The sequence below is a fragment of the Ambystoma mexicanum genome, chromosome 7p (genome assembly GCF_040938575.1).
Source record: "Ambystoma mexicanum isolate Mex_15411 chromosome 7p, UKY_AmexF1_1, whole genome shotgun sequence".
NCBI lineage: Eukaryota > Metazoa > Chordata > Amphibia > Caudata > Ambystomatidae > Ambystoma > Ambystoma mexicanum.
This window is the reverse complement of record NC_090939.1, coordinates 856,788,518-856,814,795: the sequence shown is the minus strand read 5'-3', so window position 1 is coordinate 856,814,795 and position 26,278 is coordinate 856,788,518. Positions and strand designations below refer to the sequence as shown.

The window sequence follows — 26,278 nt, the reverse complement described above, 5'->3', positions numbered from 1 at the left end:
ATAGTGAAGAGAATCAGTGTTTTGATTTGCTATGTAAATTGGTTAATAGACTGGCCGATCGATGAGAGGTGATGTAATGACAAACTTAGATTGTGTTGTTTAGAAATGACATTGGGCCTCATTATGACCCAGGCGGTAGAGGGTTAACGGCGCCGGTAGAGCTGCCGGCGCGGTTAACCCTCTACCGCCTCATTACGAGATCTGCTCGCGGGTCCCGATAAGGACGTCTGGTAAAACCAGGCGTCCTTAGCGGGACCCGCTAGCAGACCAGGATGCTAACAACGGGCCCGTCATTAACGGGCCCGTTGTTAGCATCCTCCCCATTCCCATTGAGCTCTATAGGGGCTCAAATGGGAATTGGGATGTTCCGGGTCCCGGGAAAGGGAATTACTGGGCCCTCCAAGGTCGGAATGGCCTGGTATTTCCCCATTCCAGGAACCCGGACCCATTACCCGGTATGGGCGTAGCCATGCCGCTAAAAGCGGCATGGCTACCTCCATACTCGTAATGAGGCCCATTGTATAATAGTTGATCTACTGTATGACTGCATGTGTGCTTGGTTTCTGAGTGAGATGTTCACAGACATGTCAATTTATATTGCAGTATACCACCTATTTATGGTCATACATATTTTATTCTGGTGACTTTCCCAGCATAAAGTTAGAAAACCACCTTTCAAGGGATTTTCTATTCCTAGAACAGCCTGTTTCTTGTCCCAGAATTGAGTGCGTGTGTGGAGGAGGGCGGGTCGAGTTGTATATTAATGGGTGTTAAATTGAGGTTACTCACTTAGCGAGGAGCGAATATGACACACAAAATAGCTTAAAGGACTAGTGCGCTCAGAAATATTATTGTCCTGAGGGTTCGGGCATGTGTTTTTAAGCATACGTTAATCGATCGTACAAACATTTCCTATGCACCTTACTGTAGTTTTTCACTTTTGTACACATGCAAAATCAAGCAGCAGGGCGCAGTCATTTTGTGATATTCTTATCCGTTGCCGCATCGCCCAAGCAGGACTGCCCTGGCGGCACTAAATCATATCCCCTGCCCCTGAGCCTGACATCACCAAACCTAGTGATATTTTCAGCCTTTCTCCTTGACGTTACAGGGCAGCATAGCCAAACACGCCCAGTCATCACCTACGTGACGTGACGCAGATCCCAGAAATCAACACACAACGGCTCACAACACAGTGCGTCACAATTCGGAATATAAAACTGTATTTAAAAAAAAGAAACAGCTAGACTGTACAATTTGTAAAGTACTTTTATTTCACAATAAACACTCCGAGAACATCAGGCGATTGCCATATTCAATCAAATTGGATTTTTTTTCTTTGCTCTCGATCCACAAATGTTTATCGTGAGTCACACGGTGTTCCTTTTGGGTACACAAGGTGTTCATTTTGGGTAAAAGAAGCTCTTTGGTCGCACAGTGAATTGCAAGGATTGTGCATCAACTTGGCGCTAGACCACCGTAAAGGATGTCATGTTGCTCCTAATTGCTGGTACTGCGAAAGGGCAAATCAGCCCTTGGCGATCGTCCCAAAACATTGTCAAAAAATCCAGTTATTGACATGTATCTGCAGCTGCCGGTTGAAAAAGCCACCAGTTGGTATCTGGAATCGATGACAATTGCAGAATGGCAGGATGTACCTGTTTGGAAAATGTAATAGAAATGTGTCTCAGTAGCCGATCTTTATTACAATTTATCATTCTACTTATTAATTCTAACGATGAACACAGACGTGAAACAATGTGAACAGAGAGAAAACAATGTGGAAAGTACTCCACAATTTGCTTCGGAGGATAGTGCTATGGAGTAGGTTCAGCTCTAAACAGGATGCAGAAGCTTTGGAATGGAGAACCTTATCATATCTTACGTTACTACACCCCTTGTGTAATTCAATTCCTTTCGGAGTGGTCCCTTTCTCTCAAGGTCAAAAAACAATTGAACCTTATACTGTGTGTGCGATGCGTGGGCTTCCTCAGCTCGCAAGCAAAAATTCAAAGGTGTTGACCTTCACTCATAATGAAGATACATTCGTAGTTTGCAACATCTTGTCTCACCGCATCCATGAGAACTGGAATGGTGAAGCACGGGCACAGGAGGAAAAATGTGGGGGCTGTTATTGCTCGCTGTTCGTGGCGCTGCTGAGGGGTAGGGGAAACTTTGCAATGACAGAATGCTCCCTACTCCAAAATTGGAGTCGTGGGTACACAAAATGGAGTCAAAGTGTGTCTTGCAATAGCCCCACCTCTTCTTACGTCACGGCCTCCTTCTCCATGGCAGTAGATTGGCAAAGGAGGCTCCCACCGCGAGTGCAAGATCAGGATGCCACTTTCACGTATAATGTATGTTGGCCGGGGGCTCAACCGACCCACCCCTTCCTTACATTAGAAATGACCCCCAACACATGTCCCCATGAATATATTGGTCAGAGTGCTTATTTTTCTCACCAACAACGCATATTGATGTGCTGTTTTGTTCACAGTCAGTACTTCTTGCGTGCCAAGTATTTTATGTAGCCTAGGTCTCATCGCTTTTGTGGGACGATTCAGCTATTTGGGCAACTGTATGGTAAGACAACTGCTGAACCCCAAAGTTTCTTTCACACTGTTATCCATCTGGCCCTCCCACAATCAGTGATCTGGTCCCAGAGTAGCTCGACGAAACTGTGAACTGTGAAAGAACAGCGTTACATTGTATGGCAATCGTAAAAATGGCACTAGTTGGAAAAAAGTTTTTTACAGAGAGGATACATTTTAAAAGAAAAATTGGATGCTTTATTTGGACACTTCATAAAAACATTGTTGATCAAAAAAACAGATGGTAATCATTTGTATCTGGATTTGAACTGTTCCACAAACTCTGCTTTAGGCGGACACGGCACGTTGGCAATGCTTTGTGTACTCAGAACAAAATTGTGCGCAATTCTGTGATTATGCATCTCCAAAACATTAATAATAAGATCTTTCACAAAATCAAATTCCATTTCATCATATACTGGCTTGACCACCCATAGTGTAGCGAAGCATCCCAAGGTTTCCCGCAGTCCTCGATTGTTCACGGCCTACATTCTCATTATGCGCTAATACCGCTAGTAATGTCCTTTATTTCATCCCTTCAATGCCGAAATGCAATCTCTTTGGCCTGTACTTTAGGCACATATTGTGGAACACCTCCAAATCTCCAGAATTCTGTGAGTCCCTTCAGATCTCTTGAAAACACAATCTTCTCAAGGGCTTTGTGTGGAGGTGAAGATGGAATAGACCACTTCTTCTTCCATTCCTGCTCCTGCGACAAAGGGCCATGTTCACATTGGTGGAAATGTTGGTTTTCTGTTCAAGAGTGAACGTTGGAACAGTGGTACATTAGTGACTGCCATTTTTCTAGTAGAATTTCCACAGACCCAGCACAAGTTTTGGAGCTCAACCAAAGATGATTGCTGAAAGACTGGGACCACTGTGAAATAATTTCAGAACCTTTTTTTTTCCCTGCAGCTGAGATTTTTTTATTGATGGATTTGGCAACGTGCCATACATCAAATTGATGGCGAATATTTGGAAACTGCTCTCTCATTGTCTTGGCAATTGAAACGTGTCTGTCCGTGGCTATGAGGTCGATTTTATAAAACCAAGTGTCTCCATGGCCACTGAGGATTTACATTCGGACACCTGCACGACCACCAAACTCACAATTCTTTTACTTTCCATGTCCTGAAAGTGGTATGTGCAGTACTTTGCTGAAAATCCGGGGCTGCCACACTGTCCATCGCCAGCTAGCCTGAACCGTTTTTTGGAGAATGTACTTTCAATAGACATTTGTTCAATTTTCCAAGCTTCACTAATGGCAGGGAATAGATATTGATGTTGATATATGTAGTACTGCATTTTAGAAATGAAATGGAGTCCCATAAATTGACAGAAACTGGACAACTTAATGAAACTAGAGCCACTGAAAAGTAAAGCTGAGATTGCCAGCTGGCAGTTTCCCCAGCATCGGCTGAGCGGACCATGAACATTTTTCATGGAACATTTCACAGTCGGCATGTATTTTGAGGTTACTGCCTTGTGATACACGAGTCACATTCACCAATGGATTCCCACATATTTCCTCTCTCACTGAATGCACACATTTCAGCATCTTTATAATCTCCATCAAGCTTCTGTCGAATACTATGTATTTGGTCTCCTTTATTAGACTGTCATCCTGCATTAATGTTGTTTCTGACTGAACTGTGGTTGACATATCAGCCAAACTGGACATACTGTAGTTGAGATCTTTGTCTAGTTCCTCGGTCAATTGTATTGATGCTTCAGTCTCTGTCATTTCAGCGTCTGTTACTTGAACGTGAATCAGAGAAATAATCAATGTTGATTGATTTTTGGGTGGCCCTTTTTTGGCGGGAGTCGATTGTGTTAAGTGGTCTGTGACTAATTCAAAAGCATCTTCAATACAATCAGTTTATTCGTCATCTGGTGGAGCAGGTGCATTGTAGCAATGGTCCAAATACACTTTGCTGGCTTCAGCGGTCACATTAAATTCATTTTCTGGCCATTGGGCAAAAGCATCTCGAGTCTGAACACGCTGCGCCTCAATTAATAGTTGCTCCATGGTGTAATCAGTTTGGCAAGCATCATCTCTCATTTGTGTCGCTGTCTGTGTCTGCATAGTCCATACACCACAGGGCAACTAGAAGACAGGTTGGAAAAAGATGTTCAATGTAAATCCAACATACAGTATTGGACAATTTACATTAAAAAAAAGCATATTATGAAGGCCCCAGCACAAAACCCTGTTTCAAAATTGAAATTGTTTATAAATTACCTTATCTTTCTTGCTTTTCGTTGAAACCTTCTTTATTGTAACGTCAGCAACAGCAAGCTGGTCCACCGACTCGGATCCACGTGCCTCCTCTTTTATATCCAGATCTTGTATACATCCCTAGAAAAGAGTATCCATTTAAAATAAGTTATTTGTATTAGAAATCAAATTATTCCTTCGCACACATGGCTTACACAGTTAAACTCGTACATCGTGTACGTCATTTAGTCAAAATATACATTTGGAATTTCACCTGATTGATGGCTAGTTTACTCGATCAAAGTTGACTTTTTTGAAGCACACTCTTAGAAATGTTGCTCTCAAGCAATTTGCAAAAATTGCTTGTTTCTAATATTGTCACTGTCTGATAGTATCAGATCTAGGACCCACTTTCATTCGAGAGAACTGTCAGTACGCATACCTCTGGCTCTGGATCAACTTCAAGGGATGATGTAATTATAGTGGAAGCTTCAGCACCTACCTGTAACACAGTACTTGTATTAGTATGGATGAAAGAATTTGAAATTTAACACACACAATGTGACAGAGATAACGATCCATATCTATAAAAAAAACGAATGAAACATTGTGTAAACGAACAACGCGATATGTAAATATGATGAGATTATCTCATTCGAGGGAACTGTCAGTACGCATACATCTGGCTCTGGATCAACTACAAGGGATGATGTAATTGTAGTCGAAGCTTCAGCATCTCCCTGAAACACAGTACTTGTATTAGTATGGATGAAAAAATTGAAATTGAACACATACATTGGGACGCAGACATTGGTACATATCAATAGCAAACCACAAATGAAACATTGTGTAAACGAATTACACGATACGTATATATGATCAGATTATCGCAAATTGTTCAAAATGTTGCACGCAAGCAATTTGCAAAAACTGCTTGTTTCTATTATTGTCACTGTCTAATAGTATCAGATCTAGGACCGACTTTCATTCGTGGGAACTGTCAGTACACATACCTCTGGCTCTGGATCAACTACAAGAGATGATGTAATTGTAGTCGAAGCTTCAGCATCTCCCTGAAACACAGTACTTGTATTAGTATGGATGAAAAAATGTAAAAAAGCGTGACTCACCTGAGGCGGCATGTGAACGAATAGAGTCAGAATTGCATTTGGGAGCAATGTTCGAGTTGTTCTGAGTTGATTCTTCTTTGTGTACATTGATGGGTCGTACATATTCGGGGTAAAGTGCAGGCTGCAGAATCAGTCACCCCTCTTGTCCTGCAAGACTTGTTTGACTCTACTTTCAAGCCCTGCCGGCGCATATCTGCAATATCTGACCCATTCTCTTATTCGATCTATAGTCTTTGGGAAGACATGCATTGGTAGTGCCTTCAGATTTCTCATGGGTCTTAGAAGGGCAACCGAAAATCGCACATGCAGGCATTGTTGGAACATTATTCGAAAATTACTTTGCATTAAAACGTGACAAAGGAGGAATTATACCATACATTCTTCTAAGCAAAGTATGTTTTGGTCACCACAGCAAAACCAGTGTAGTGTGGCCGGCTGTATTATAGGATAACTTTCATAAACAATTAATTGATGTGATGAAAATCAGAACATGTTACTCGTCCCTTGAATGTACTATCGTGCATCAAAAGGAAACATGCTATATTATAGACCCGGTCCGCGAAGGATGCAAATCGATGACAATTTACGCTGATGACAATTGTTATATCGATAACATAACAAATTAAACTCAAGTCAATGGCAATGAGACGAATGAACATAACACTACAGGGTACGTTCGTTCGAAATAGATAGAAATTTAGAGATCAAGGAGATATGATTAGGTGACATGCCCTTACCTTGACCAACAAACAGTTAGATTCAGCAAGCAGGGTAGTTAGTGGCAGGAGAACAGGGAGATGTTCACAGGTAGCACGACAACGAGCTGACTCGCAGTGGTCACAGAAGTTCTCAGGTAGCACAACGACGAGCAGATTCGCAGTGTTCACCGAGTTTCTCAGGTAGCACATTCACGAGTTGACTTGCAGTGCTCAAAGATGTTCTCATGATAAATATCAAGTGGTTTATAAAGAATTAGGAAAGAGGGTGTGTATATGAATGAATGACATGTATATGTCGTGGTCTTATGTGGATTGCAGGGGCGCGGCCTGTTTCAGGGGATCCTGCCTAGAGGCACGGGGTCTGTGGAGGGCATGTGTACAATGGCCCCTGGCCGTAAGATAACTTTGAAGTGTACATCGTGTTAGGCACAATGGCCGTTTGCGCCCTGCCAGCCCCCATTGGCAGCGCACATCCACTGGTGTGAACTGCTTTTGATAATGGAGGGGGGATGGATGGGCCTGAGGCATGCAGACAAGGCCCGGAACACTGCTGAATGGAGACACACTTATGTGGATTGCACGGGCGCGGCCTACTTCAGGGGATCCTGCCTGGAGACACAGGGTCTGTGGAGGGCATGTGTACAATGGCCCCTGGGCGTAAGCTACCTTTGAAGTGTACATGGTGTTTGGCACCTTGGCCATTCCCGCCCCTGCCAGCCCCCTTTGGCAGCTCACATCCACTGGTGCCAACTGCCTTTGATAATGGAGGGGATGGGCCTGAGGCGTGCAGACAAGGGCCGGAACGCTGCTGAATGGAGACACACTTGATTCACTAAAAAACTGAAACAACCATTGATAAAAGTTCTGTTGTGCTTTATTTTGTTTCTTAATTGTATGGCACAAATGTACTACACATTGTAAAGTTCAGGTTGCAGCACAGTAGGGAAAATCCCCTGTATTGACCGCTGTCACTGGGGAATGTGTCTCTAATGGCACCAACGACACAGGCGGGTATTACTCGTCGAACGCGGTGTCCAAGCCTCCCATGAAGCCACCATGTGTATGAACGATAGGCCACCAGCATGTACCACCTGTGAAAGAGAAAGATACTGTTTTTAAATGACCAAGATAAGTGTATTAAACCTTAGTTGCCAATGATAATTCTTGTATACAATGGCATTGTTTCCAGTACAAATGCTACCTAGACACTGTACAATATTAAACAACTATTATACGACTATTACTAGAGATTTGCAAGACTAAATTGGTTTGACAATGATATATTGAAGTTACGACAATATAGGAGACAACCCTGAAACAGTAGTGGCGTAAGTGACATCACAACCAGAGTATACTTACTCGTTACTTGGATTCCGAGGGTGAACTGTTGCACGAAGTTCGTGCATAAGCACTATCATAATCCTCAACACGGACCGTGTGAGGTAGGCTGCCCTGAAGTCTGGCAGCTCGGTAAGGCATAGCGGCCATGTCTCACCTTGAGATATGTAGGACAAGCATCCAGAGTTTTCTCTGCAGCAGCAGCTCTCCTCCTCGGTTATCATTAGCGTGCACCGATTTCAGGTGCACCAGGTGGAAACGCCGTCCATGCACTAGGCTCTGGCTCTTGATCTGTTGAATCGTCCTCCCCATCGTTTCCGCATCTTTCTCTTTCGAGTAATTCCGCCTCAGAATACTCCGGCTCGTACTGGTAGGGCTGTATTGTTGCCATTGTGGGAGAAATGAAAATAATTTATAGTAATGGTACTGGTATCTGTTCTCTCGGGCTACAAGCAACGAAGGTAGCTGACCAGAGCACAGAAACGAGGCACAGAATACTCAAAGAAAGACCGTGAGAGGAATGGAAAAGAAAATCTGATGTTGTCTGTTGTGGAGCGGTCTGTTTATACTTATTGAGTAAAGAGGCGTCCTGCCATTTCCCTGGCGACACGTCATTAGCTGAAGCGCAGAGAACGTTGGCACAAGATGTGCTTTGGCGTTGTGAAATGGACGTACACGTCTAGTGATGTCAGGCTCAGGGGCGGGGGATATGATTTAGGAAGTGCAGCTTGGGCGATGCAGCAACGGATAAGAATATCACAAAATGGCCGCACCCTGCTGCCTGATTTCGCATGTGTACAAAAGTGAAAAACTACGGTAAGGTGCATAGGAAATGTTTGTACGATCGACCAACGTATGCTTAAAAACACATGCCCGAACCCTCGGGACAATAATATTTCTGGCGCACTATTCCTTTAACACATTCTCTATAGGAATGTAGCCCATACATGTTCAAACTTCTGGATTCTGCACCGGGCCTTCCTGTAAGACTCGGTGGTTTAGTTTTAGCTAAGGTTCACATTATCTATAGCTAAGGTTTACATTATAAAAAGGTATATTTTGTAGTACTAGTGATTTAACAGGACGTTTATTTTTTCATTAAAGGTCATTTCTGTTCAAAAGAGCTTTTTCATAGGCTTTGAAAATGCAACTATTTCTCTTGCCAGATACATGCATCTGGCAAAGCCAATATACCTTGCTTTGCAAATGTAAAATAAGCTTTTTTTGTCATGTGGTTTTCTTACAAAAACATTGTACAGTGAAAGCTTTGTTAACCATAACTTTATTAACAAGAACACTCAATTAACTGCATCCTGGCATCTTCATTGCAGTAATAGTAATGGTTCCTTTTAAGGAAATGCAGGATAACAGAGAAAGCAGGCCAGGAAGCTTTGATATCAGTCCTGAACAGCTGAAGTTTGGCTAGGTGTCCAGTCAAAGTTTCGAATGCATTGTTTCGAAATGCAATTGTTTCGAAACAAAAGGACCGAGAAAAAAAAATCGAATGCCTTTTTTTAAATGTATTTTTTTTTGGCTTTCGTATCGGAAAAAATATTGGTATTTGCACAAAAAACAGCAGTTCGGGCGTGACCCCCCAATAATAAAAAACTTTAAAAAACTTGCATTTTTTTTCAGTCCTTTTGTTTCGAAACTATTGCATTTTGAAACAATGTATTCGACCCTTTAACTATAAACCGTTTGGCTAGCTGCCATTTTTGGTTATACGTTACCATTTAGTTCCCAATGCTGCCGTAAATTCGAACTTTTACTGTACTCTGTGCATCTACAAAGCCACAACTATTGGCTTTGGTAGTTCTTGTTTTGATTGTTCACATCCTGTGCTGTTCAGTCAACTGACTCTGGTTCTGCTTTTGGCAGTTCCATATGGATCATTGTCGCCGCCTGGCTGCCAACAAGGTCCTGACTCTCATCTCCACTCTGAATGGTTTGCAGCCCTGTACACTGGCGGGACACAAATGGCAGTGTTGCATGTGCATGCACTTAGAGTCCGAGGAAGTAGAACAGTCTAGAAATCTGTGTCCTGCGTCGCCCACAAAATAAGCAACGGCTTTTAGTTTTGGCTTTTGCGTTGACATGGGATAAGTATTTGCCAGTCCCTTACCTAATGGTGCTATCTGGCCATAAGGTGGAAACCGCTGGAAAATGGAGTAAGGTTTGATGTAGCTGTTAGCTCAAAGAGATCCCAGCAGGATGTGTTTTGAGTGGGGGGAGGCAGGTAATGGGTGGGGATGGATATATGGGTTAGCATGACCGTGATAATTCAGTGTGTTGATATATAACCAAACAAAGCCCACAAGCTGCGTGTCCCATCTCATCTCCCAGCTCTCTCCTATCTGTACTCCAATTCAATAGTTCCGGCTTCTGTATGGCTTTTAAGTGACACCTAATAGCAAAGTCTAACAAGCATTGGCAATGACAACAGTTTGGGCTTTTGCGCTGGCATAGGAAATCAATTTACCAGGCACTGCTGTAGTGGCCATTGATGGTAGCAGGTGTAAAATCGTGCGAGCATCTGGGCACCTAACAGCAGCGCCTGGCACATGCCTAATGCTTATACACAAGACAAAACTGTTGGCTTTACCAGTGCTTGTTTTTAACAGGACTTCAGTGAAAGGCATGCATCGCGCTTATAAATGGAGTGGCTGAAGGCAGACCTGGTAAAAATATTTTTATTACACCAGTGGCGCATTTACACCTCCAATTCAGTCATTAACTCTCAGAAGACTGCTTTGAAAAAACACTGGCAGGCCTTTGAGTGCAACGTTTGATGGTAAGGCTTGATTAAATCACCCTCAAACAGTTCCCATGAGTAGGTGTTTTGGGTGGGGAGGGTCAGGAACTGCCATAGGGATTAGCCTAGCCATGGGCAGTCAATGGGTAATCTCCCACAGCTGTGCACTAATGCAATTGCCCAGGCTTATAATAGTCCACACTATAAATATCCTCTTGGGCAGAAGCCCATGCCCGTGGACGATGGAAATCATGATTCACTCGATTTCTACACTATGCAGCACTTGTCTACTTGATGATATGATGGATCATGACATGCTGCCGGCTCCTCCTGAGCAGGTCTCAGTGACCTAAAATGCTGTTCATGTGTTGACTTTTGCAGCTGCACACAATGAAGACGAATGCAGACAAGCAGTGAGAACAATAAAGGAAGAAACGCAGAATGAAAAAGGTATGTTGTGGGAAAGCTACCGCTGCGGTACAAAACGGTGCACGCTCATTATTTATTTATTATAATGTTTTTAAATTTGTGTTTGGTTACAAGAACCTTGTACAAAATACATCAACAAAACAATGTAATTTCATTATCAACCAAAAATAAGAATTCTCCTATGAGCATATATACAAATAACTGAGATTAACACACTCATTATAAATTCGATTCATTACACTAACTTAAATGAGAACTGTGATATAAGCAATTACTTGCAAAAAGAAAAGCAGACGAAAATGCAACCAGAGAAGGACAGCAAATCACTGTCTTAATGCTGCACTCGAAGTCGATGCTCCGTGCCCATGTGATGTTAAGAGCTGTGCGGTGCTCGGCTTCCCGAGATGTGATTGCATGCATTTACAGGCGCCTCAGCTTAAACAATGGACTAACATCTCTACGATGATGTGCATGCAATACTGAAGTCCCCTTTAAATAATGGTTTCCAGTGCAGTGCCTTTTCCTTGCCCAAGCAAGGGTCTGATGACGTACAAGTTGCGCTGATGCTAAAGTAGCACAAGCACATTTAGCTCCAGGGGACTCATTGCAGGAGCTCTGCTACGGCAATTCTGCACGCTATCCACACTGGGGCAATAATTGCCCCAGTGCAAAACACCTAGTAATTCAGTGTATTTTTGTCCCAATACCATGCAAATTTGCACTTGCGCCGGTGCAAATTTACTGTAATGAGGCCCCAGTTTGTTGCTTGCGCAACAGGGAATGGTGCAAACATTTTTGATTTCATGTACATTACATAAATATAGAAGCACAAGGGCAAACAAATGGGACCCAGTATTTCTCTGCCAATTTGTTCTCCTTTCATGATAGGGAAAATATTATTTTAAGTTTGAAACCGTGGTAAAATAATTGAGCAAGAAACTATGTATTGCTTCTTTTTAGGTGTAAATAATGAGGAAAGAGAAATTAATATGGCTCTATTTTTCAGAGGTGAAAGATGGGACTATGATTAGGGCAAAATCTGTTTGCCCCTTTTCTTTTCCAGTCATGCTGTTATTCCCCCAGTGCAAAAATATATCTGTAATATGGTTAGCAGAAAAAAGTGTTGCTCCCTTCCATAATACTTTAGCGGAAATATTGGTGCAGAAATAATTTGTTCTTTTTTTCCATGCAATGATAATGCTATATCGATTCACGTATCTAGACAGATTTTGGGCTTCGCAGCGTACATATTTCTGCTCTTGACATATACCAGGGAATGCTCACCATCACCTGTAAAGCATTCTATTTTTTTTTTTTTTTTTTTTTTTATTTGTATATAATCTTTCTAGATTTTTTAACAAAAGTTTCCAAAAAAGAGGAAAAAAAAACAGTTGAGAGGAAAGGATTTGTTCGAGAGAAACGGAAGAAACGGTGGAACTTTTCATTCAGTCTGTGTTGGAAGAAGCACGTTAAGGATGTGTTTCATGATGTTTATAGTTGCCAACTGCCATGCCTGTTTGTCTCCGTCCAACAGTTTGTTCCAACACGTTTCTTCGCTTTGAAGAGTAAAGTTTGTAAAAATGTCTGTCAGGTATCTGTCACGAATTTCTATCGTCGCCGGACAGTTCAGGAGGAGGTGGCGTATGGTTTCCTTGTCCGTAGTGGACTTGCAGAGACGGCAGAAGCTGGATTGTTGTCTAATCGCCAGTATTTCATTGGTTTCTAGAAGGTTCAATCTTATTTTTAAAAAATAATTTCGGGACGCCCTATTTGGGAATAGTTTCAGAAAAGGTTGGATAGAGTCAAGTTTCTTAGAGAAAGGAGGAAGGTGACTGAGAAGTTTGTATTTTGAGGCAGAGTCATTGGTGTTGATCCAGTCAAGTTCTTTGATTTTCTTGACAACTCGAACGGGATTGGCGATGAGATCTTCTGTGTTACAGGCAACTGAGTCTAAGATGTTCAAGACTTTACTTTCCCATCGAGTGAGCATATGGCAAGTACCCAGTCGGATTTCTTCACTTATCAGTTGGTATGCGTAAGGCGTTTCTTTCTGTCTACATTTCCGATAAAGCATGACGCTATTGCAATCCACAATTGATTTTAGCGAGGAGAGAGTTAGTTCTCGTCTAATTACTGATATCGGAGTTGTTTTCGGCAGGCCCAAGATTGGGCGCCAGAAGTTTGCTTCTAATTTTGGCCATAAGTCGTGGGGAAGGTTCGGCATTGCTTCGGCGCCATATGTCAAGGATGGGATAACTTTCATTTTGTAGAAATCTCTTACAGGTCTAATTGAGAATCTACCATATTTAATGTCAATCGCCTTTCCTTGTGTGGCTAGCTTGGTAGTTTTGGCGCGTAGGGACTCTTGCATTGCTTTTTCTTTGTATGAGCTATCTAGGGTGACTCCCAAATATTTAAAAGATGTGACTTTTTCAATGGTAGTAGTGCCAAGTTTCAAATTCGGTGCCGATTTCTTTTTAGAGAATTTCTCTATTATCATCATTTTTGTTTTGGATTCATTTATTTCCAAATTGTTTGACGTCATGTAGAGTTGAAGATTTGTTAATTGACGTTGAAGGCCAATGGGGGGTATTATCCAGCAAAATCAGGTCGTCGGCGTAGAGTAGGCGACTGATTTGTTCTCCTCCGAGTTTAGGCGGAAAAGCTCTAATCTTTGTTTCCGTTTCCTGGAAGTCGCCTAAATAGGACAAAAACAGAGCCGGTGCTAGTGGACATCCCTGTTTAACGCCTCTGTTTGTTGTTATTGCTTGTGTTAGAGTGCCTTGCTTGTTCAGACGGACCCTCATGGAAGTATTTGAGTAGAGGGCTTTAATTGGGTTGAGTACGTCTAATGTACATCTCCATAGGGTAAGCTTTCTCCACAGTCTTTCTCGATCGACTTTGTCAAAAGCTTGTGTGAGATCGACGAAGATGATATATAGACGTGGGCGACCCTCCAAGATTTTGCTTTTGAGGGCACTCAATATCAAAATGTTGGCATTAGTCCCCAGGTTCTTTTTAAAGCCAGTTTGGAGCTTGTCGTGGCACGGGGAGTCTTTGGCCCAAGTAATGAAATGTTTTAGCAGCAAGGACCCAAACATTTTGCCTATTGGGTCAAGGAGGGCGATAGGGCGATAATTCGCTGGGTCTAATCTATCCCCTTTTTTGTAGATAGGGACGACGTTTGCACAAGTCCATGAAGATGGAATTGATTTTGTGATTGTGCAGCGTTTAAATATTTGGCTCAAAAGAGGAGCCCAAGTCTCTGGATGGGATTTCAAATCGAGGTTCGTGATGCCATCCGGTCCAGGCGCACGTGATGGTTTTAACTTTTTAATTAAGGCAATGATGTCCTCAATGTTGTCCACACTGATCCAGGGGGTTTCGTTTGGTTCCATCAAAGGGGTTTTGATAGTTGGACCCTTAAAAAGGGTTTGAAAGTGGTGTTCCCAGGTCAGTTGACCAATTCCATTTATTTGGCATGGTCGATCTCCTGGTGCAGTTGAATGAAGTAAGGTCCAAAAGTCTCTGGCGTTGTTTCTGGTGATGGCCATGAGAATATTTTCCGCGTCTTGTTGGTAAAACTTATGGCGGTAGCATTTTAACCATGATTTGTAGTCTTTAGCGGCCAATTTAATGGTCTCAAGTGCTAATGAGGGCTCCAACCCTTTTGCTTGTCTTTTTATTCTCCTCAGTTCTCTTTTTTTTTCCGTGACTAATGTGTCATAGGTATGGTTTCGGTCTGGTGGTGGAGTCTTCTTTTTTTTTTGAGGAGCTTTAAAGATGGTCAATAGGGGCAGGTAGTCCACGTCTGTCCTAGGGGGTTGATTACTGTAGTCTTTGTATTGCGCTGTGATAGTAGTTATTGCTTTTTCCGTTAATCTGAGTCTTGTTCCTTGCGTGGAAAGTTCAATATCTGAGGTCATGGTGTGGTTAATCGGAGAGGAGGTAGACCAAATTGTTTCTAGTAGGTTATGGTCACTTTCCTTTGTTTTAATCACTTTAAAGGAGATTATGTGGGGTAATAGAGAACGAGATACAAAGATGTAGTCAATTGTGGAGGATGAATTTGCTCTTTCCCAAGTTGGAAGTCTATTTGAGTCGGGAAATGTTAGATCTAAGTTGTCAAAAGATCTAGACTTCATTAAGTTTTGCCATTTTGTCGGCCTCTGGTCTGCTGCTAATTTTTTCGATCTATATCCCTTTGAGTTTGCCAAGGGTTGACTGTTTATGTTGAGGTCCCCACATAAGATTACGTGGTCAGGCTTATATGTAACTTGCACCCAGTCCAGTTCTTGTTCTATTGTGTTGATAAATCTTGAACTTTCAATAGTGGCTGGGTTCCAGTAGATGGTCACAATTATAAGTGTCTTTAGCAAGGTTTTAGACGATTCTCTTTTTTTGGTAATCCAATTTAACTTTACCATCAGCATAAAGTGGTTTTCTTTTAGCTTTTGCGAATTTACGAGACCTCGTCCGCTACGGATTGCTATCAGGAGACCAGCCGTTGGACGGCCTAAAGAGCCTTTCTTGGCTAACACTGTGTGGGTTTCATAGCCATCAAGTACTGGAGAGTGTATAAGCCATGTCTCTTGTAAGCAGACAATATCATAGTTTGTTAGGTTTGAAGGTCCTGATGTTAGATGAAGGAAACCTCTAGTGTTCCACGAGCACAATTTTATTTGGTTTTGGACGTTTGCGTTTAGACGGTCTGTTGTGTTGATGTTGATCGTGTTCTCGAATGGCTACTTTTGTTTGTTTAACTTTAGGGCCTTTGGTAACCATGACCAGAGAGAAAGCATTCTATTTGCAATACAACTGATAAGTGGTAGTTTATAAACCTGTTTTTAAAATATAATTCATTGCATATAATAAAAATGAAATGTAAGAACTGCATGTCAACCTGGATCGGCCACGTTTATGGCACTTCGTAGCGCACTTGATGAAAATGGCATGGAGTGGAGCAAAGTGCACATGTTGGCCATGCCACTGTGCAATTTACAAATTTGAAAACATTGCACTGATTGTGTCTTTCCTCCCCACCTCCCTCCTGGGTTTCCTACCCTTCATCTCTCACACAATAAATACCCAGCTTGTTATCACGCCACACCCCTTTGGAAAACAAATGCACAATGTCAGGCCCAGCCCTAGGATTTGCGGGGACGCAGCAATAAAATGAATGTTGGAAATATATCTAGTGCACTCCTTGGTGCACATCATAATCGGAACAATTATCTACAAATCAAAACGAATAACAAATTTAATGAGGACATGACAAAATTAAAAACAGATAATTGAAACAAAATGAGATAACAGTTCAAAGGACTGAACTTATTAAATGCTACATAGATGCATTGGGCCAAACAAACCGACAATGCCTTATTTGCTCTTACTTTCACAATTAATTTCTCCTGTGTCAGTTTTAAGGGGAATGTGATCTAAAAATGGAATTGAATACTCATCCACCGTCATCAGAAAATTTAAATGGGCATCTTTTTTATTAAGGCAAACCAAAAACCTTTCAAGGGTTCATGCATGTTTCTTCATATCATCACCAGGTCGTCGAAATATCGTAAGCAACATACAATTGATGATTTATAGGGGTTCTGATTTTCGTAAATGAATAGGGTCTCAAAGTCGTCCACATATAAGTTAGCAAAGTCTGGGGCAAACATTGCCCCCATACTAGTCCCTTGTATTTGTTGAAATAAAGCATCTTCAAAAAGAAAAATATTTTCTGTCAGGGCTATCCGGGTACATTCAAGAATGAACTCGGTAGTTACTTTGTGTCGCCCGCTTCAGCAATCAAGGAACTCTTTGATCACCTTGAGACTAGCTTCTTGGGGGATGCTTGTATAGAGTGTTTTCACGTCTAAGGTTACAAATAGGTCTGTGGATGCCATTTTCACATCAGCAAGAAAATTAATAATGTAATTTATGTCCTTACATATGAAAGGTTTCAGAAACACGTTCACCTACATAAAAAGAGGTTCTAATAAAGAACCGATGGCAAAAACAATTGGACGGCCCAGTGGTGATTTAACATTTTTGTGGACTTTGGGCACGATGTAAAACACTGAGGTCACAGGGCTCCGTTTGTTTAATAAAGCTTTTTTATCTACCTCAATTGACCCTCCATTTTCGGCAAAGGCTGTTAAACTGCGAAGTCGCTCTCTGGGATCTGTGTGTAAAATTTGATAATGATAGGTGTTATTTAAAAGACGTAAAGCTTCTGCCCTGTATTGTTCTCGAAGGCCAAAGGATAATTCCTCCTCCTTTATCAGCTGGCTTAATTATAAACCCTTTATTCTTTTGAAGATTTGAAAAGGCAGTTCTTTCCCAGCTCTCAAGTTATCCCTCCTAGTATTTTCAGTGGTAAAAAGAGAATCAGCAATGGTAAGAATTTCATGAATAATAGATGACATAGGTGGTTTGAAGGTCGATGGAGGTCTAAAGCCTGTTACACTATTTTTCTCCAGGCTCATCAGAGTTTCTAAAGAAATATTGCAAACAAATTGCCCAAAAAAAACCCTCCTCAACTCGATATCAGCTTTACACATGTTGACAAAGCAAAGTCCTTTTTGTTAAATTCTAAATTCATCTGGGGTCAGCTCATAGTTTAGATACTGTGTGTAGATGAGCAGATGTACATGTCATCTCTAGTGCCCGCTCCCTCACCTCCATCATACTGGAACAGCAGCAAGAGAGAATTTTTGCGTGACACCAGGTATCGTTCCAATACCACATTACGGATACGAGAGACGTTATGCACTCAGACCGCCATATCGATTGTACCCTTGCACTGGCGTGGTGGAAGGATGTCTGCATACAGCACTGGACATCGAAGAGCTGTAATTGAAATCAGACAAGGGCAGAGTGACATCATGAAAAGAAGATACAAATATGCACTGAAACAATATGCACATACTTAAAGAATAAAGATGTAACTGAAGTAACAAGAGAAACATGTAATTGAATACGAAGAAATCATGTGCACCAAAGAGACAAGACAGAAGAGACGAAGTGAATGTACATAAGCAGAAATGCAAGGTAACTGAGATATATAGAAGCTTGCTGCAGAAGAAAATATAACGTGATTAAAGCGGCCATGATGAAAAGATGGGTGCTGGACTTGTGTTAAAACCAATCAAGAGAATCCCAAACAATCAAGAGGGTCTATGTAACAGTGTGTTAAACAATGTTGCAGAAGTCAATGCGCTGCTGTTATTCTGCTATTGATCTTTATTATACGTATTTAGAGGTAGTTTAAGGCGTGCCTACAAGATGAGGGGCATTCAATAATGACCTTAACACTTATATGAACTATAGGTACATATGTTCCCTTAATCCATCCCATCAATAGGTTTTAAAGTTTGCCATGTAGGATGACATCATAACTGATGCACATTGAGGTATAAAGCCTTTGTATAATAAAATTATTATTGTGAGGGTGTGGACTATGGTTCGTTGTTCGCCAGTTTTCCCAACTTTATTGAGCTGATAATAAAGCAGTATTTCGAATGGATTGTGTTATGATAAATATCTCTCCGGCTTTGGTGCTTCAGAAGTTTTTTTCAACAGAGGGTGCTGTATGCAATGTCGTCGAGTCGATGTCCCTCCAGGGCCTCTGGTCGACATCATCATCAGCATAAATTGCGCATGCAGCGCATGTTGACTTCAGTTCAGTTTTCCCGAGCTAACGCTTCGATTGAATTACGGCGCGTTTCAGTGAAAGATTTTTTAAAAGAAAATGTCTTCTTCTTCAACTTCATCGATGCCTAAGTCGGGTTTCAATAAATGCCAGGACTGCAGGATGAAAATGTCGATTACCGATCCTCACAGTGTCTGCCTGTGGTGTCTGGGTTCTGGGCACCGTACAGCCGACTGCGGATCCTGTCAGGCAATAAACGAGAAAGCTCTCAGGGAGCATAGAGGTAAACTGGCGGTGGGGAGGTTAGCTTCGAAGAGGGAGAAAAAGACTGATGAGTCGAGGGATTCTTCCCGGCGCAAAAAGTCAAAAAGGTCCCGACCGAGGAGTCGATTGCATTACTCTTCATCTTCTTCCTCTAAGAGGGCCAAGAAGAGACACCATAGGTCACCTTCAACTTCCAGTGATCCCTCCACAGAGGTAATCAGGTGTCCTACTAAATCCGATTCCCCTGCTAAGTGGGACTCATTTCGTAGCGAGATGATGCGAATCTTCGAGAATTCGGCCTCAAACCCCTCATATGAAAAGCAAAAAAGCCATGCCCCAGTCTTTCCGCGTAAGGACAAGGGGAAGTCAAAGTCTAAAACTTCAAAGCCGAGCTTAAAGAACATTCTCGATCTGACGAAAAATCGTCGAGAGCTTCGACGAGTCGAGTACCAAGTACAACTATGGTTCCGTCGAAGAAGCACAAGGCATCGAAAACTTTGACGTCTTTGCTGACACCATCGGCGCCAAAGCTGTCAAAATGGAGGTCGACATCGGCTAAAACTGCACCAGTTTCGAAGCCGCCTTCCATGACTACTTCGACATTGTCAAAGCCGTTGTCAGGGCAAGAAAAGGTTTAAAAAGCCTTTGCCTAAGAAAGACGATTTTAAGTCGCTTTCAGCCATTTATGAGGAAGACGAACCCTCTGATGATGATGATGCACCACCATCTGATCTACAGGTTTGGCACCCCCAATGTGGGGACTCAGAGATTTGTATGATAATCTCCAGTCTGCTAGGGGCTTGGCTACCTCACCAGAGTTTGGCAGGCCTGACCCCTCTGAGCATGCTGACTCTTTGTACAGAAAACTGATGGGAAAGGTCATTGAATGTATGGGGTGGAGTAGGCCTACTCCATCATTCGAACAAGATGATATGACTGACATCTTAGACCAGGGCACTACAGAAAAAGGTCTTCGCTAATTGGCAGACCCCAGAAACTGCAGCTGCAGTAAATAAAACCTTTGCAAGGAAGTAGACCTTCCAGCAGTGACCCAGAATACCTTACCAAGCATCCTACACCTGAAAACTTGGTGGTTCAGGCGGCTACGTCTAACAGACAGTCGGCTTACCCATCTATCTCGCCTGAGAGGGATGAGAAAAGAGTGGATACCTGAGCGCGAAAAGTTTTCACTGTGGGAAGTATGGATTTGAAATCCACTAATGTGACTTGCACATTATATAGATTTATGTTTACCCTGTGGGACTGTGTTGCCATGGCGGCTGATCACATCCCGAAAGTCAAAGGAAGAGACTGCTTCCTGGCGATCATTAAGGATGGTAAGGAGGTAATGAGTTAATGTCTCCAGTCAGGTTTGGATACTGCTGACATCATCAGCAGATCCATGGCTGCTAGCACGGTATTACACAGATTTGCGTGGTTGAGGAAGTCAGGGTTTGCACCAGATGTGCAAGCAAGACTACTCAACATGCCCTTTGACAGCTCGAGGTTGTTTGGCAGCAAGGCGGATGAGAGTTTGGAGAAGCTGCAGAACTCAAAGACGGCAGCTAAATCCCTTAGTGCTGCCATTAGACAACCTCAACAACCGAATTCAGGCTCATCTTCTTGGAGAGTACGTCCTTTAGTTTCTATTCCTCAATTGGAAGAGGAAGATGACAAGCCGGTCAAAGAGGTCTGAGAAGATTCCCTCGTGGTGGACGAGGGAGAGATGCTAAGTCAGCCCAAGCAGCAGCAACTTTACCTTCAGCGGCTGCTTCAGCCGCCTCTAAACCATTCTGAGGCCTTGAGCCACAAGACTTCTTGGGAGGCAGACTTTCTCAGTATCTGAACGAATGGCGGGGTGTCATGCCTGCACCATGGGTGCATACATTTACGATCAATATGGACCTTATTTCCCATTTGCAAGACTTTGGTGCTTTTCTATTTTTCCCAACAAACTACACTTACCACAATGCACTTGGCTATAACCATCTTTTCCTGGCCATTCCTATTCGCCATCTTTGCAACTACAATCCCCAGAAGCCCTAGGGATCTGCTCTGCTTCCACCAGCTCAGGAACAGAGAGGGAGGAGGCCGATTGTCTGCAGGTGTGCTTAGCCAGGTGCGACCAATTATCCTGCCTCTGTGCTGGGCTGGTCAGTATAAAAGCTGCTGCCTGCAGGGGCTCAGTCTCTTGCATTAAGAGCCCTTCTGGCACCTTTTTGCTTCGAGCTACGGATCTTGTATGCGGTTCCTCCTTACTCCGGCTTTGGATCCAGTGCCCTGTTGGGCTCTCTACATTGCAGCTGATCATGCTGTGCTGCTTTCCAGCCTCCGCCCTTGCCCTGCCGGGCTCTCTGCTTTGCAGCCGATCACACTCTGCTGCTTTCAAGCCTCTGCCTGTGCCCTTCCGGGTTTCTGCCTTGCAGCCAATCACGCTCAGCTGCTATCTTCCGCCCTGGTCTTCCAGGTTCCTGCTGTGCAGCCGGCCTCACTCCGGCAGCCAACAGCCCTTGTCCTCTGGGCCCTCTGCTCTGCAGCCCACCTCACTCCGGCTGCCTACAGCCCTTGTCCTCTGGGCTCCTTGCTCTGCAGCCTGCCTCACTCCGGCTGCCTATAGCCCTTGTCCTCTGGGCTCCCTGCTCTGCAGCCTGCCTCACTCCGGCTGCCTACAGCCCTTGTCCTCTGGGCTTCTTACCTTGCAGCTTACAGTCCTCTGCAGCCTTCTACAGCCAGCGGCCCTGCTCCTCTGAGCTTACTCCTTGCTGCCCGGTCCTTCTGGCTCCTTGCCGCTCAGCCTGCTTCTCTCCGCTACCAACAGCCCTTGTACTCGGGGCTTCCTACCTTGCAGCCGATCACGCTCTGCTGCTTGCTACCTACCTTTGTCCGCTGGGTTCTCAGCCTAGCAGCCCTCTACAGTCCTCTGCAGCCTTCTACGGTCAGCAGCCCTGCCCCCAGGGCTCACTCCTTGCTGCCCGGCCCTTCTGGGCTCCTTGCCGTGCAGCCTGCTTTACTCTGCTGCCCTAAGCCCTTTCCCTCTGGGCTCTCTACCTCACAGCCCTGCTCCTGTGGGCTTGCTCATTGCTTTCCTGCTCCTCTGAGCTCTCAACCTTGTTCCTTACTGTCTTCTGCTATCCAATCCTGTTACACGACTTTCCCTTCATTTTCTTCTGCTAGTTTGCTATCAACTTCCTTTTCCTGGATTTGTCTGTAAGTATCTTCTCTTGTACTGTTTGTAGACCCTTTTGTAAAGAGCTTGTCTGTTGGTTTCCATCAGGCAACCTCTGCCCCTTCCCTTGTCTCGTTTCTACGTTACAGACACCCATAGCTGTTGTTCCAAGTCATGAGCAAACAGCGTGGGCCTCTGTTATAGCAAACTGTGCAGAAGGCTAGAGTTTTTCCTAAGGACCGTGGAATACTCTTTTCCTATATCTGCATACACCCTTAGAGGGAATCCATTCTGTAGTACTTTATTCCTTGCTACACTTGATTACTCTTCGTTCTCATTACTTCCAGTTGTGTGTGTACTTATCTGTCCACCTGACTTCGGCACAACCACCCAAAACCCTTCCTGGCTGTCCTGTGCCTCTCTTTACAGGGTGTCATCCCGTGACACGGGGCATTACTTCAGATGCTTGGGCATTGGAAACTGTGGCCTAAGGTTACTGCCTTCCTTTTCAGAAAAGGCCTCGGGATCATCCACCGGGATAAAACTCTGTCAAATTCCGGATCCGCTCCTTGGGCAGGAAATATTGACCTTACTAGAGAAAGGTGCAATAGAACTTTTACCTGTAGCGGAGAGGAACAAGGGTTGATACTCCCTGTATTTTCTAATCCCCAAAAAGTACAGAGGATTGAGACCCATCTTGGACTTTCCTCAGGAAGGACAAGTTCAAGATGTTTACCCTTTCTCAGATCCTTCAGGCCCTCCAACTCCAAGACTGGATGGTATCATTGGACCTTTAGGATGCTTACTTTCATATGCCAATCCATCTCAAGCAGAGAAAGTACCCGAGGTTCGTGGTTGGCGGTTCTCATTATCAATTTTGAGTTCTACCATTCGGGCTGACCTCTGCCCGAGGGTTTTCACCAAGTTGATGGCGGTGGTGGCACTGAGACTCACGAGAGGGGGGGGTTTCACGTCTATCCCTACCTGGACGATTGGCTGATCAGGGCTCGTTCACCCCATCCTAAAGACTACAATTTATTGGAAGTCCTGAATACTTCCCCGGGAAACGTCTCGCCACCCGAGGTGAGAGCTCAACACATTCTGCAGATGGTTACCAAATTCCAGAATGCTCAGCATCTTCCGACCTTCGATTTTCTGAGGTTGCTTGGCCTCATGGCATCCTGAATTTTCCTGGTGCCAGAGGCTCGCTTGAGAATGAGATTCCTTCAATGGGATCTCGGAACTCAGTGGTCCCAGTTCGCAGGCAGGATGTCGGACAACCTGCAAGTTCCGAGCAGAGTTGCTCAGGGCCTTCTGTGATGGGCTTGCAAAGACAACATTCTCAAGGGAGAGTCTTTTTGGCAACCATGGCCGGAGATAACGGTAGTGACGGACGCCTCACTCATGGGGTGGGGAGCCCACACCAACTATCTGACAATTAGTGGTCTTTGTTCTCCATCGGAGTACAAACTACATATCAACCTTTTGGAGCTGAGGGCAATCAGAATTGCGCTGAAGGCCTTCCTGCCCTCTACGGGGAAAAATATCCTTATAATGACGGATAACACAGTGGCCATGTAGTATCTCAACAGGAGAGGAGGTGTAGGGTCACTACCACTGTGCAGAGAGGCAATGCAGCTCTGGCCAAAACAAGTAGAAATCTGTCCGCGGTTCATCGAGCCGGAGAGCAGAACACAGCGGCAGATGCTCTGAACAGGCAGAGCACGGTCTTCCACGAGTGGGAACTAGCTCAGGAGAGATCTTCACCCTTTGCGGAACCCCTCAAGTGGATCTGTTTGTGACCAGTGTCAACCGGAAGTGCGAACAGTACTGCTCCAGGGAATTTCCCCAAAGAGGAACTCTAGGAGAGGCGTTCGTAGTGGATTTGGAATTTCCACTCCTGAATGCGTTTCCTCCAGTCCCCGTCATTCCTCATGTGATCAGGAGGTTGAGATAGTTTTGGAAATCCATGTTCCTAATTGCCCCGGATTGGGCCAGGAGGACGTGGTACACAGACCTTCTGGACATGTTCATCTGTCCTCCAATCTGTCTTCCACAAAGAGAGGATCTTCTCTCGCAACAGGAAGGTCAGGTTCTCCATCCAGAGCTCAAGACACTCAGCCTTCACGCATGGTTTCTGAAAGGCTGAGATACAAGGACTGGGACCTCCCAGATGACGTAAGGGAGATTTTGCTTTCGGCCAGAAGACCAGCAACTAAATCTTTGTACCGTTGCCGTTGGAATAAGTTCAGCAACTGGTGCAAGAATGTGGATCCATTTCTATGTGACACAGTTATGTTGCTCCCTTTTCTGTTACATTTAGCCAATCTGGAGCTCCAGATTGGACCATTAAGGGTTACCTAGCAGCACTTTACATTTTCAAGCGCTCCTCAGAGGAGGATTCATATTTTAAGATCCCTTTTATTGTCCAATTCTTGAAGGGCCTTACTAATGTTTACCCACCAGTTCCATTCAATGTTCCTGTTTGGGACCTCAATCTTGTGTCAAGGTTTTTAACATGTAGTCCCTTTGAGCCCCTACACTCATGTCCTTTAAGACTCTTGACATTAATAACCGTTTTACTTATTGCAATAACATCAGCTCGCAGAGTAAGCGAGTTGCAGGCTCTTTCTTGCAAACCTCCTCATACTATATTTTATAAAGACAGTCACTCTCAGGGTAAAACCTTCTTTTTTACCGTAAGTAGTCTCCGGCTTCCACTTGTCACAAAAAATTACCTTACCAACATTCTGCCCACCTCTACATCCAGGAAGGGAAGGGAAGAGGAGAGGCTGCAAAGAATGGACCCAAAAAGGGCTCTCAGTTTTTATATATCCAGGATGGCTAAATTGCGCCAGGTTGATCAACTTTTTATTACATATACTGGTCCCAAATTGGGCCTTGCGGTTACCAAACAAACAATATCCAGATGGATTATCCTGGCTATTGCCGAATGCTACAGATCTGCGGGCAAGGACCCGCCATAAGACCCAAGGGCTCATTCCACACGGGGCATGGCAACCTCTGCGGCTGTTCAAAGGGGTGTTCCAATCAATGATATTTGTTCAGCGGCCACTTGGTCGTCTATCCAGACATTTGTAAAACATTACTGTCTGCATTCTTCCTCCAGTCAAGGAGGACTTTTTGCAAAAGCCGTCCTCCATTTGGTCCATGATTAGATCTAAATTGAATTGGTACTCCCACCTCCAAATTATTACTGCTTTGGGAGTCTATCATAAGATGAGGAATACGTGTGAGGACACAATCCATTTGAAGAACAAGTTAGTTACCCCTGGTAACCTTCTTTCGATTGGATGTTCCTCCAACGTACTCCTCATCGCCCCTCCCAGCCTACACTGCCGTACAATTTACGTGTTATTACACTCTGCTTTCTGTGAGCCTACGGTCTTGGGTACGCATAGCAATTCCTCTTCAGAAGGGCGAAAAACAGAACTGAAGCCAAGGGCGCTGCATGCATTATTTATGCTGATGATGATTTCGACCGTCGAACGAGGCCCTCGAGGGACATCGACTTGATGACACTGCATACAGTGCCCTCTGTCGAAAAACAATTTCTGAAGCAGTAAAGCTGGAGAGATATTTATCATAAGATGAGGAATACGTGGGAGGAACATCTAATCAAAAGAATGTTACCAGTGGCAAGTAACTTGTTCTTTTCCATTTTCTTTGAATCATTCTGGTTATTTGGGTCTGAGATCGTTATTGGTAATTAAATCTGGCACTTGGAACGCTCCAGGTGATACTGCACATGTGCATAATGATCTGAATACCAAAATTGAATGGTCAGTCCTGATGTTCTAATATACTTATGCACCTTCAGTAAGTGTCGATTATTCACATGTTTGCATTTTGGTCACTTTACTTTATAACATTTTGTAACGTGCCACCAGGGACCCGTAGGCTTAAGGGCGCACAATCAGAAAACAAACAGACATGTAGGACAAAAATTATAGCATCAACCTTGAACAACAAAATGCTTGGGTGATCAGCTGAGAATGA

The 26,278-nt window shown here is 43.7% G+C and overlaps 1 protein-coding gene across 5 annotated transcripts in view; it reads left to right on the top strand.

The window, feature by feature from the left end:
* DHRSX (dehydrogenase/reductase X-linked) overlaps window positions 1-26,278 on the top strand; it is a 1,538,459-nt gene that overhangs the window by 384,188 nt on the left and 1,127,993 nt on the right. For all 5 annotated transcript variants that reach the window (XM_069637026.1, XM_069637025.1, XM_069637028.1 and 2 more), the window contains one exon: window positions 11,130-11,198. In XM_069637026.1, the coding sequence (XP_069493127.1) occupies window positions 11,130-11,198 (69 nt within the window). The remainder of the gene's footprint in view (window positions 1-11,129; window positions 11,199-26,278) is intronic.